We start from the raw sequence: 12,120 nt of genomic DNA, 5'->3' as shown, positions 1-12,120 counted from the left end.
GTTTAAAAGAATACAGTTTCTGTGTAATTATTTCCAGTGTAAGCTAGCCAGAATCTGGGTGGCGGGAAGCAGCCCGCAGCTCCTTTTGCAACACTTCTTCCCAGAGTTCTCTCTCTGCCGGGAAGTCCTGCCTATACCTCTCTCCTAGCTATTGACTGTTGGGCTTTTTATTGCACCAGTCACAGCAATACATCTTTACACACTGTACAAATGTCCCACTACAGAGATCCTCCTACCTCTGCCTCATGCTGGGATCAGAGGTGTGTGCTTCCTCCAGTCAGTCCTAGTGCATATTTTATTTTATTTCTTTGCTTTTTGAGACAGGGTTTCTGTGTATAGCCCCAGCTGTTCTGGAACTCACTCTGTAGTCCAGGCTGACCCCGCACCCACAGAGGTCTGTCTGCCTTTGCCTCCCGAGTGCTGGGATTAAAGGTGTGGCCACCACTGGCTAGCCCTAGTGCATGCTTTGAAAAGAGCTAAAGGAGAGGAGTTCAGATCTTTCTTTTTTTTTAATTTTTTTTCTTTTTTTTTATTTTTAATTTTTTTCTTTCATATCTTATATTTCTTTTTTTTTTTTTTTTTTTTTATAGAGACGGGGTCTTGCTATGTTGCCCAGGCTGGAGTGCAGTGGCTATTCACAGGCGCGATCCCACTACTGATCAGCACAGGAGTTTTGACCTGCTCCATTTCTGACCTGGGCTGGTTCACCCCTCCTTAGGCAACCTGGTGGTCCCCCGCTCCCGGGAGGTCACCATATTGATGCTGAACTTAGTGCGGACACCCGATCAGCATAGCGCACTACAGTCCAGAACTCCTGGACTCAAACAATCCTCCTGTCTCAGCCTCCCGAGTAGCTGGGACTACAGGCGTGCGCCACCATGCCCGGCTCAGATCTTTCTAACACAAGGAAATGACAAAAATGCTCTACCTCATTTGACAATTGTATATTGTATACGTGTGTCAAATTGTCATACTGTACCCTATAAATATATGCAGTTATTATGTATCAGGTTAGAAATTGGGGACTGAAGGTGCAGCTACGGGGTACAGCATGTGTTAGTAAAGTGGAGTGTCCTTCTGTATAGGTGTTGCTTTTATTGGTTGGTGAATAAAGCTGTTACAGCCAATGTCTTAGCAGAGCAAAGCCAGGTGGGAAATCCAAACAGAGATATATAGAGGAGGAGGTGGAGTCAGGGAGATGCCATGTAGCTGTCAGAGAAGGACACACCAGAACCTTACCAGTAGGCCACAGCCTTGTGGCAATACACAGATTATTAGAACAGTGTTGTAATTAATATAGTTTCTGTGTGATTATTCAGGACTCGGCAGCTGGGAAATGAACAAACAGTCTCCAGTTAGCATTGTCTGAGACCCCAGGCTTGATTCTCAGCATCACAAATAGAGCTTTCAAGTTTTATTTTTATTATTTTTAATTATGTGTATGTACACACGATTGGTGGATATTCACAGAGACCAGAGGGATAAGTTACAGGCAGTTGTGAGCTGCCTGATATGGGCCCTGGGAACTGAACTCAGGTCCTCTAGACGAGAAGTGCTGTAGTTGGAATTTTCTTCAGGCCACCAATCAGCTCACAAATAAGAATGTGGAGACTTATTATTTATTATGAATGCTCAGCCTTAGCTTAGACTTGTTCCACTAGATCCTTTAACTTAATCTAACCTGCTCCTCTTCATCTGTGTTTTCCCTTGGGCTTTTTGCTATTATTTCATTCTGTGTGTCCTACTTTCCTGCTTCCTGATGTCTGGCCTCTAGTATCTTCCTGGTGTCTTTTTTTTTAATTCCTTTCTTCTGTGTTGACAGAAGTTTCTGTTTCACCTTGTCCCACAGCTATTCAGTCCCAAAGAAACATCACACAGAGGCTTATATTAATTATAAACTGTTAGGCTCAGGCTTATTATTAACTAGCTCTTATAACTTAAATTAACCCATAATTCTTGTCTATGTTTAGTGACATGGCTTGGTACCTTTTCTCAGTGAGGCATTCTCATCGTGCTTCCTTTGTGTCTGACTGATGACTGACTCTCTTCCTTTTCTCTTCCCAGAATTCTCTTAAGTCTGGTCGCCCTACCTATACATCCTGCCTGGCTACTGACCAATCAACACTTTATTAAACCAATATGAGTGACAAATCTTTACAGTGTACAAGAGCATTATCTCACAGCTCTTCCCCTTTTTTTCAAAACAAGACCCTTTATCTAATCTCCATTGTTTAGCTTTTTTCCTGACCATTATTCATAACAACTTGTAACAACACACTAAACAAAGACAAATATCCATAATCCATTTTTTTGAAACGTGGGCATAGTTTTCTAAGCTACTTCCTGCTGATTGAGGAGGCACTAATAATCTTATGGGGACTAAAACAAAATTTAAGATTCTGGCTAAGTCCTGATTGGAGTATTCTGTGAGGCTAGATCATCTCAACCAGCAGTCTTGAAGCTGTTCTGGATGTAGAACTCAGAGGAAACTGCAACAACGGTGCTCTAAAAACATTGGATAATTTTGGCCATTCATTCCTATTGGAGATTTTTCAGGGGATCTTCATTGATCAAACTTTATTTTCCTTAACCCAGAATGAATCCATAGCCTCTCATTTCCTGTGGAAACAAAAACAAAATCTCTTCTCCAAAGTAACATAGTTTTGACTTAAATTTTGAAGTCAAGGCATTTTCAAAATATATAGGCTGAATTATTTCAGCAGCGTTGATAATCAGATGTCTTTAAGCAGCTTTGCTCCTTTCTCAGCAGTCAAACAATTCAGGGACAACACAATAGCATACCGTATCCAGAGTCTCTGTGTATTTTTCATCTTTATGTGACTTTTCTCTCCTTTTATTTTTAATTTTTGTTTTTTTGAAACAGGGTTTCTCTGTATATCTTTGGCTCTGTATAAATGGGACCTCCTGAAACTGAAAAGCTTCTGTAAAGCAAAGGACACAGTCGACAAGACAAAATGACAACCTACAGAATGGGAAAAGATCTTCATCAACCCCACATCAGACGGAGGTCTGATCTCCAAAATATACAAAGAACTCAAGAAATTGGTCATCAAAAGAACAAATAATCCAATAAAAAAATAGAGTGCAGACCTAAACAGAGAATTCTTAACAGAGGAATCTAAAATGGCTGAAAGAAACTTAAGGAAATGCTCAGCATCCTTAGTCATCAGAGAAATGTAAATCAAAACAACTCTGAGATTTAATCTTACACCTGTAAGAATGGCTAAGATCAAAACACTGATGACAACTTATGCTGGAGAGGTTGTGGGATAAAGGGAACACTCCTGCATTGCTGGTGGGAATGCAAGCTGGTACAGCTCCTTTGGATGTCAGTGTCAATTTCTCAGAAAATTAGGAAACAACCTTCCTCAAGACCCAGTAATATCACTTTTGGGTATATATCCAAAGGATGCTCAATTGTGCCACAAGGACATGTGCTCAACTATGTTCATAGCAGCTTTGTTTGTCATAGCCAGAACCTGGAAACAACTTAAATGTCCCTCAACCAAAGAATGGATAAGGAAAATGTGGTACATTTACACAATGGAGTACTACACAGCAGAAAAAGATAACGACATCTTGAATTTTGCAGGAAAATGGATAGAGCTAGAAAACATCATTTTGAGTAAGGTAACCCAGACCCAGAAAGACAATTATTACACATACTCACTCGTAAGTGTTTTTTAAACATAAAGCAAAGAAAATCAGCCCACAAATCACAATCCCAGAGAACCTAGACAACAATGAGGCCCCTAAGAGAGACTTGCATAGATCTAATCTACATGGGAAGTAGAAAAAGACAAGATCTCCTGAGTAAATTGGGAGCATGGGGACCTTGGGAGAGGGTTGAAGGGGAGGAGAGAGGCAGGGAGGGGAGCAGAGAAAAATGTAGAGCTCAATAAAAATAAATAAAATTAAAAAAAACAATATGAGTGACAAATCTTTACAGTGTACAAGAGCATTATCCCACACTCCTGAGCCTAAATTCCTCCTCCTCCTTACTCTCCCTGCCTGAAAGTTCTACCTGTACTTCCTCCCTGACTATTGAATGTTCAGTTTTTTATTAGACCAGTCAGGTGCCTTAGGCAGACAAGGTAAAACAATAACACATTTTTAAATAATTAACAAATATAACACATCTTTGCCTAGTTAAACAAATACTCTGCAACATAAACAAAAGCAACACATCTTTATATAATTAAATAAATGCAACACATCTTTGCCTAATTAAACAAATATTTCACAACAATATGCTCTTAACCAGTGGGCTGTCTCTCCACCCCACAGATACTTTCATTAGAACACAGCCATGATTGCTCTTCTGTCTATTCTCTGAGGTTGTAACATTTAACATTCATAGTATCATTGGCAAAGCCAGAATTGTTTACTGTATATTCTTTAGGGCAAAGTTCACCAACCTGTAGTCCATCACTTCTAAATGCTCACAGCATTCGGTAAACTGTTGACTGAGATCGGGCTTTTGCTTCCTGGCCACCCAGACCCAAATAATCACACAGAAACTATATTAATTACAACACTGCTTGGCCAATGGCTCAGGCCTATTCCTTGGTAGCTTTTATACCTTAAATTAACCCATTACTATTAATCTGTATATTGCCATGAGGCTATGGCTTACTGGTAAGGTTTTGGTGTCTTTCTCCTTTGGTAGCTACAGGGCATCTCCTTGACTCTGTCTTATTTCCTCCTCTATCTCTGTTTGAGTTTCCCACCTTGCTATATTTTGCCCTGTTATAGGCTAGTAAAGCTTCTTTATTAACCAATGGTAATAAAACATATTCACAGCATACAGAGGGGAATCCCACAGTAAAAGACCACCCTATTTCACCTGCGTTCTCTGCTCATCCCCAGAGATCCAAGATACCACAAAGGAACAAAGGCCCTGGCTCTCTAAGCTTATAGCTACAAGGCTGTGTTCACAGACCCTTTCTTTGGTACAGGTACCATCTTAGCAATTAACATCCAGAGTTGCTTGATCCTACCTCTGTGAAGCAGGCTAATGCCTTTCCCACAGTCCAGGTAAGAAGCCAGCCAGAAGCACAGGCCGTGGCCCCGCCTAACCAGCCCTCTCAGGCTGGATAGTCTGAGAGTTTGAATGCTGCTGCTTCCCCGCCCACCTCTGCACAGCTCCCCAGCCCTCCTCCTTTCTCCTTCCCGCCTCCCTAATTTTTGCCATTCTGATGAATGCAAAATGCTCCCTCATAATGTCACTTTGATTTGCATCTCTCTGATATCTACGGAGTCAGAGTAGTTCTAGAATCTGGGCTCTTAACTGTTAATTTGCTACTTGAAATCAAACTAGTATATTTTCTAAACAAGGTGGAAAAAAAGGTTTTCATAGACTCTGATGGGGGCTGAGAGACAGCTTGGGTGGGAAAAACGCTTGCTATGCAAGTTTGACAATCAGAGTTTGATCCCTGAACCCACATAAAAAAGCTGGGTACAGTGACACAGCCTCACAATCCCACACCCCTATAGTCAAATGGGAGAGAGGCAGATAGGGGCATGGCCATCACTGGGAGGCTCATGGGCTGGCTAGCCTGGAGTACTCTGCCTCAACAAGGTGGAAGTGAGAACTGAACTTTGAAATTGTCCTTTGACCCCCCCCCCATGCATACACACAGAGGGAGGGAGGAAAGTAGGGATGGAAAGAGGAAGGAGCTGGGTGCAGTGGCACACATCTTTAATCCCAGCACTCGGGAAGCAGAGGCAGAGCTCCAGGTTTGAGGCCAGCCTGGTCTACAAAGTGAGTTCCAGGACAGTGAGGGCTACACAGAGAAACTCTGTCTAAAAGCCACACCCCTCAAAAAGAAAAGAAAGAAAAAGAAAAACTACATAAACACAATAAAATGTGAAGATGAATGACTATATGCCCGTGATCCCAGGTCTCTGGGAGCCTGAGACAGGAACACCAGCCCTCTCTCTGTCCCTATTGTGTGATTGATTGATTGATTTTAGTTTTTCAAGACAGAGTTTCTCTATGTAACAGTATTGGCTGTCCTGGAACGCACTCTGTAGACCAGGTTGGCCTCAAACTCACAGAGATCCACCTGCCTCTGTCTCCCGAGTGCTGGGATTAAAGGGGTGCACCACCACCGCCCGGCCTATCCTATGTATTTTATCACTTACAATGAAATAGTTGATATAAACGTCCCTCTGCCCCAAATACCCCAGTGTTAACAAGAACCAATTATTAACGTGTTAAACAAATCCACAATGTTGTAATAACAGCGCTTCTTTGTTGTGGGGTATTTGTACAGTGTGTGAAGATGTACTGCTGTGCTTGGTGTAATAAAAGTTAAATGTCCAATAGCTAGGCAGGAGAGGATAGGCAGAACTTCCAGGCAGAGGGAGAACTCTGGGAAAAAGAAAGGCCGGAATCACCAGCCGGACACAGAGGAAGCAGGATGTGCAGTAGGGAGCTGAGGTAATGCCATGTGGCAGAATGTAGATGAATATAAAAGTTATAAGAGCTTGCTGAGAAGAAGCCTAGGCTGAGGCCAAGCTTTCACAATCAGTATTAAGTCTCCGTGTTGTTTTTGTGAGCAGGCGGTCCCCACAAGAAAGCCCGGCTGCTCTTGGTGATAGATTGACGGCCAGAGACAGCTGCTCATGGCCTTACGTCCAGGGTAGGGATGAAGAGCTGGGGCTGGAGCTCAGCGGTAGAGCCCTTTGCCTCCAGGTTCAAGCCCAGTAACACCAGAAGCAAGCAAGCAAACAGGCAAAAACCAGTGGTGGCTGTCGAAGCCGTCTGAGATTCCTGCGACAGGTGCCACGGGTCATAAAAAGCACACGGGGTTAGGACCGGTAAGCTGGCTAGTGGGTACGGGGGTGCCTGTGTCCATGTCTGATTGAGTTTCAACCCCAGAGACCCACCTGGTAGGGGAGAACCTACTCCCCAAGTTCTTCTCTGACTTCCATATGTATGCAGTGGTATGTACACTGACATACATACACGCAAAATAAATAAATGGAAAAGAAAGAAAATGCATGGTATTTCTCTTAGGGGCAAAATAATATTGTGGCTCATTTATGCTCTTCATGACGGTCAAACGCTAACTTTCAACAAGATGTTAATGAAGGTAAGAATATATTTTTCCCCATTCAAGATCAAGAACTCCTGAATTTATACAGATAGGTGCTTTTGAGGGTGGACCCAGATTAGATGGTTGTGCCAATGCCTCAGAACCCTGTCTAACTCAGAGAAAATTCTGGATGAATGGCAGCTCTCAAGACAAAAACTGGCTTGGGCGGCCTACAGTTCAGTTGGTAGAGTGCTTGCCTGCATGTCCAAGGCCATGAGTTTAATCCCCAGCATTGACAATCGTGTGAAAAATACTACACTTCCATATCACGATGTCCAGAAGTCCATTTCCTGGTTCCCAGGCTGGGATGCAATAAGGTGCTTTGCATATCTTATAACTGACTAACCAGGCAGATATTTGGTAAGCCCGGTGGTAATGGTGTGGGTTTCTGCAGAGGTGGGTGAACTTGAAAATGCCCGGGAAGCGTGGCCACTGGAGTTAATATTTTTCTTACTGATCTTTGACCTCCAGGTGTCAAAGGAGACCTGTGAGTGAGTTGGTGGCTGTACTTTCAGAAAACCAGCTTTGTGGGCAGCAGTGCCCGTAGTTTAGATGCATAGATGCAATTTCTCATTTGCAAGAGAGGAGGCTGTTCATAAATAAAACTGTGGTGAAGTCCATGGTGGGGGGTGCTGGGACTTGGCCGGTTCTCAACTGTTAGTGAGGAGAAACAATTTTGAAAATGTGAGTTTTCCCAGTTGGAAAAAAATGAAATTTGAGCTCATTTATAAAGACCCCAGTGAGACTGCCTTCTCTAAGAATATTCCAGAAGTGGGTGTGTGTGTAGATGTGTTTAAAGTTGTGTGCTAAGGCATGTGATTATTTCTGTAGGTGTGTGTGTGTATGGAATGGGGTTTATGTTGTCAAAAGGGAAGAGAATTTGTTTTCTAATTCCTTCTCTATGTTATTTAAAAATTTTAAAAATTCTATCTATTTATGTACTTGTGTGAGTATGTGTGTATAAGAAGCAAATGTACCATGGCACCTGTACAAAGGTCAGAGGGCAGCTTGTAAGAACTGATCTCTCCTTCCTCCATCAAGGTCCTAGGGATTGAACTCAAGTAGTCAGGTTTGGTGGCAGGTGTCTTTAGACTCTGAGTCATCTCGCAGCCCCTTCTTCTCTTTAGAAAGTTTAAACAAGAGCCTCAGGGGTCCTTGCAAGTTCTTTTATGGTGAGTGAGTTGTGTACCAAAGATGTTTGACCTGGTCTTGGCATTCCTGTGTGGAGCTCTCTGAAGCGGGTGCTTCCAGGGTCCCTGCGAAGGTTTAGTCAGCTGTGTGTCCCAATCTTGGTGCTTTTGTTTGGTGCAACGAGAACCTTCCACCTGTGTGTGAACAGGGCCTGTGGATAACAAGTTTTTGAGAACTACACTGAGGTCCAGGCTCCATCCCTGTCTTCTCAGGTGGCGCAGAATAAACCCAGGCAGTGTGGGATTCAAGAGTAAGCGGTCACCAGAGTTGACTTAAGGAAATGGTCTAAATGAAGAAAGATAAATACCAACAAAGAAAGCAGAGTCTCGAAGATGGGTCCAAGAGTGTTCCTTGAACCCTGCGCAGTTTTCTGTGTGTTTTGAAAATTTTCATAACAGAATAGGGAAAGGGGCCAGTAAAATGGCTGGGTGTATAGAGATGCTTGCACCAGCCCTGCTGACTCATTAGAGATTAGATCCCTGGGGCACACATGGTGGAGAGAATTGATGCCTGTAGGTCGTCCTCTGACCTACACGAACCGTGTGTGTGTGTGTGTGTGTGTGTGTGTGTGTGTGTGTAAGAGTGTGTGTGTGTGTCTGAGAGTATGTGTATGAGAGAGTAAGTGTGAGAGTGTGTGTGTAAGAGGAAAGTGTGTGTGAGAAGTGTGTGTAAGAGAGAGTGTGAAAGAGTGTGTGTGTGTGAGAGTTTGTGTGTGTGAGAGAGTGTGTGTGTCTGTGTGAGAAAGTGTGTGTGTCTGTGTGAGAGAGTGTATGTGTGTCTGTGTGTGTGTGAGAAAGAGTGTGTGTGTGTATGAGAGAGAGTCTTTTTAAAATGTAAGTAAATTGAGCTCTAGCTAAAAAAAATTTCCCCAAATCCCCAGATTCCGAGACAGCTGACATAATTCCCTACTAGTCTAATTAAAATAGTTAAACATGATAAATGCAGCGAGGCCCAGGGCTGCAGACCCAGGGCTGCAGGCCCCCAGCCACACAGAAGGCTGAGGCAGGAAGACTGAAAACTGAAGGCCAGCAGGGCTGCAGAACGAGTTCAAATCCACGCAGGACCCGCAGGGTTGCAGAGTGAGTTCAAAGCCACGCAGGACCCTTCTCAACACACAGACAGCAGGACAGGGGTCCAGCTCAGTCACTGGCTTAGCACACATGAAGCTCTAGGTTCAACTCCACATCCTGAGCGGGAGGGAGCCCTGCTGGAGTTCAAACCCTGGTCCTCATGCTTCAGGAAAGCAGGCTCTAACTGCTGAGCCAGCTCTCAAGTCCCTTCTCTCCTTCTTTTCCTTCTTTTGGTTTTTTGAGACAGGGTTTCTCTTTGTAGCCCTGGTTGTCCTGGAACTTGCTCTGTAGACTTAGAGATTCACCTGACTCTGCTTTCCCAAGGCATGTACCCCTACACCCAATTAAAAATTTTTTTCTCTTTGAGAAAAGGTCTCATGTGGTCCAGGCTAGCCTTACACACACTGGGTAGCTGGAGGTATTTTTTTTCTTAATTTCAAATGTTTGTTTTTTGTATATAAATTTTGCCTGCATATATGTGTTCCTCAGGTCCTCTGGAACTGGAATTCTAGACAGTTCTGATCTGCCATGTGGATGCTGGGAATTGAACCAAGTAGGCAGTGCTCTTAACCGCTGAAGCCACCTCTCTGGCCTGAGGGTGATCTTGAATTCCTAATCCTCCAGCTTCAGCCTTCCAAGTGTTAGGATTATAGGCCAGTGCTGCTAGGTTCCAGCCTTGACTTTTTTTTTTTTTTAAAGATTTATTTACTTAAGTATACAGTGTACATCAGACTTCATTACAGACGGTTGTGAGCTACCATGTGGTTGCTGGGAATTGAACTCAGGTCCTCTGAAAGAGCAGCCAGTGCTCTTAACCACTGAGCCATCTCTCCAGCCCTCCAGCCTTGACTTTTAACAATGGTTTATCAGGCTGGGTGGCTCAGTTGTACAGCACTTACTGAGTTCGAGTGAGGTCATGGGTTCTATCCGCACCACTGGGAATAGCACACACACACACACACACACACACACACAGAGAGAGAGAGAGAGAGAGAGAGAGAGAGAGAGAGAGAGAGAGAGAATATCTACAGATAAAATATAACAGCTAAAAATCAGGAGTTTTGGGAGTTGAACCCAGGTTTGGTTCCTGGAAGAGTAGCCAGTGCTCTTAGCCACTGAACCATCTCCCCAGTCCATTAAAATATTCTTGTCCAGGTGGTGGTGACACACGCCTTTAATCTCAGCACTTGGGAGGCAGAGGCAAGCAGATCTCCAACTTTGAGGCCAGCTTGGTCTACACAGTGTGTTCTAGGACAGCCAGGGTTGCTCAGAGAAACTCTGTGTCAACAAACAAACAAATAAACAAACAAAAAAGACACTATCTCCAAACAAAGTTCTTGATGACTCCATTTTGTTCCTCCCCTTTGCCCTCCCCTCCTCCTGTTTCTCCCCCTCCTTCTCTGTTTTCTCTTTTCTTTCTCCTTCTGTTCTTTTCTTTGGAACCCAAGGCTTCCATGCGGTAGGCAAGCTGTCTTTGGCTCAGCTGCACCCTTCAGCATATCTGATAATGATTTTTGTCAACTTGACACAAATTAGAGCCATCTGGGAAGAGGGGACGTCGGCTGAGGAGCTTCCTCCATCAGGTCGGCTTGTGGCTGTGTCTATGAGGACTTTTCCTTTCTTTTCTTTTCTTTTCTTTTCTTTTCTTTTCTCTTTTGATTGATTGTTGATCAGTGTGGGCGAGTCCAGACCACAGTGGATGGCGCCTCCCCTAGACTGATGGTCCTTAGTTGTGTAGGAAAGCAAGCTAAGCAGTCGCAGAGGTAACGCCTGTAAGCCACACTCCTCCACAGCCCCTGCTTCAGTTCCTGCTCTGTGTCCCTTCAGTGGTGGACTCTAAGCATAAGATGTAATAAACCCTTTTCCTCCTAAGTTGCTTTTTGATTGCGGTGTTTTCTACAACAACCAAGAACAGCGCCCCATTATTTTGAGGTCTCAGAGCTAAAACAATTAATTGTCACCCCAGGAGGCACAAAGCAGTCGGGAGGTGTTAACACCTATTTGTCCATTCTGGCACCTGGCTGGTACTTTAGTGGCTCTTGGCAACCAAGGGAAGGGGACAGGCTGGTCTTTTACTTATGACCTAGGAGTGCCACCAGATAAACTCCTCCAGGGGAGGAGAAAGCCTCCAGGCTGAGGATGTGGGGCTCCGTGGCAGTTGTCTGGTAAGTGCCCTTACCCAGGCCTCCCAAGAGGGTCTTTTGGGAACTGAGAGACAATGGGAGCCCTGAGCTTCTATTATGCTGTTCGGAGCAGAAACCAATTGTTTGCTTCCGGAATCCAGAAGCTTCATGTCTTGAGAGAAAGAGGTGGGTGGATGAGGCTTGGTCAGCTCTGTAGCTGTCTCAGGACAGGGATGGAAAGAAGGTAGAAGCCAGTATTCCCAGTGAAGGTCTGGCCAGAGCCCCTGTCACCTTCACCATCCCTTGTCCCAGGGAGCGCTGTGTAGAATGCGCAAGCCTAGGCTCAGTCCCCAGTACCACTGAAGAACAGAACAAACCCACTCAGAACAGGAGGGGGGCCTCCACTGCCAGCTTGAAGGCCAACAGTAGCTGGCACTTGGCCCTGGGCTCCTTACTGCAGGGCTTTTGTGTGCTTTGTGATGTTTGTAGATCTGTGGACAAAGAGGGTGATGGATAAGCTGGGTGGGGTGGGCCAGCTGGAGGCCTGGGTCCTGTGCCAGGAACCACCCCCTTCTCATGGCTGTTCAGTGCGGAGCTCAGCTTTGGGACGTG

General features: G+C 44.4%; 1 protein-coding gene and 1 non-coding gene across 2 annotated transcripts in view; one reads left to right on the top strand and one right to left on the bottom strand.

Annotated features, from left to right (window-relative positions):
- Positions 1-587: 587 nt before the first annotated feature.
- Positions 588-887, bottom strand: LOC148121598 (signal recognition particle RNA). The gene has a single exon (XR_015738223.1).
- A 10,580-nt stretch (positions 888-11,467) lies between these two features.
- Ciroz (ciliated left-right organizer protein containing ZP-N domains) overlaps positions 11,468-12,120 on the top strand; it is a 32,661-nt gene continuing 32,008 nt past the window's right edge. Inside the window, 1 exon segment of the mRNA XM_087906871.1 lies at positions 11,468-11,550. Coding sequence (XP_087762997.1) covers positions 11,525-11,550 — 26 coding nt within the window. The 5' untranslated portion in view covers positions 11,468-11,524.

This window comes from Myodes glareolus, chromosome 6 (genome assembly GCF_982192425.1).
Source record: "Myodes glareolus chromosome 6, mMyoGla1.1, whole genome shotgun sequence".
Lineage (NCBI taxonomy): Eukaryota > Metazoa > Chordata > Mammalia > Rodentia > Cricetidae > Myodes > Myodes glareolus.
The sequence above is the reverse complement of the archived record's forward strand: the minus strand, read 5'-3'. Positions and strand labels throughout refer to the sequence as shown.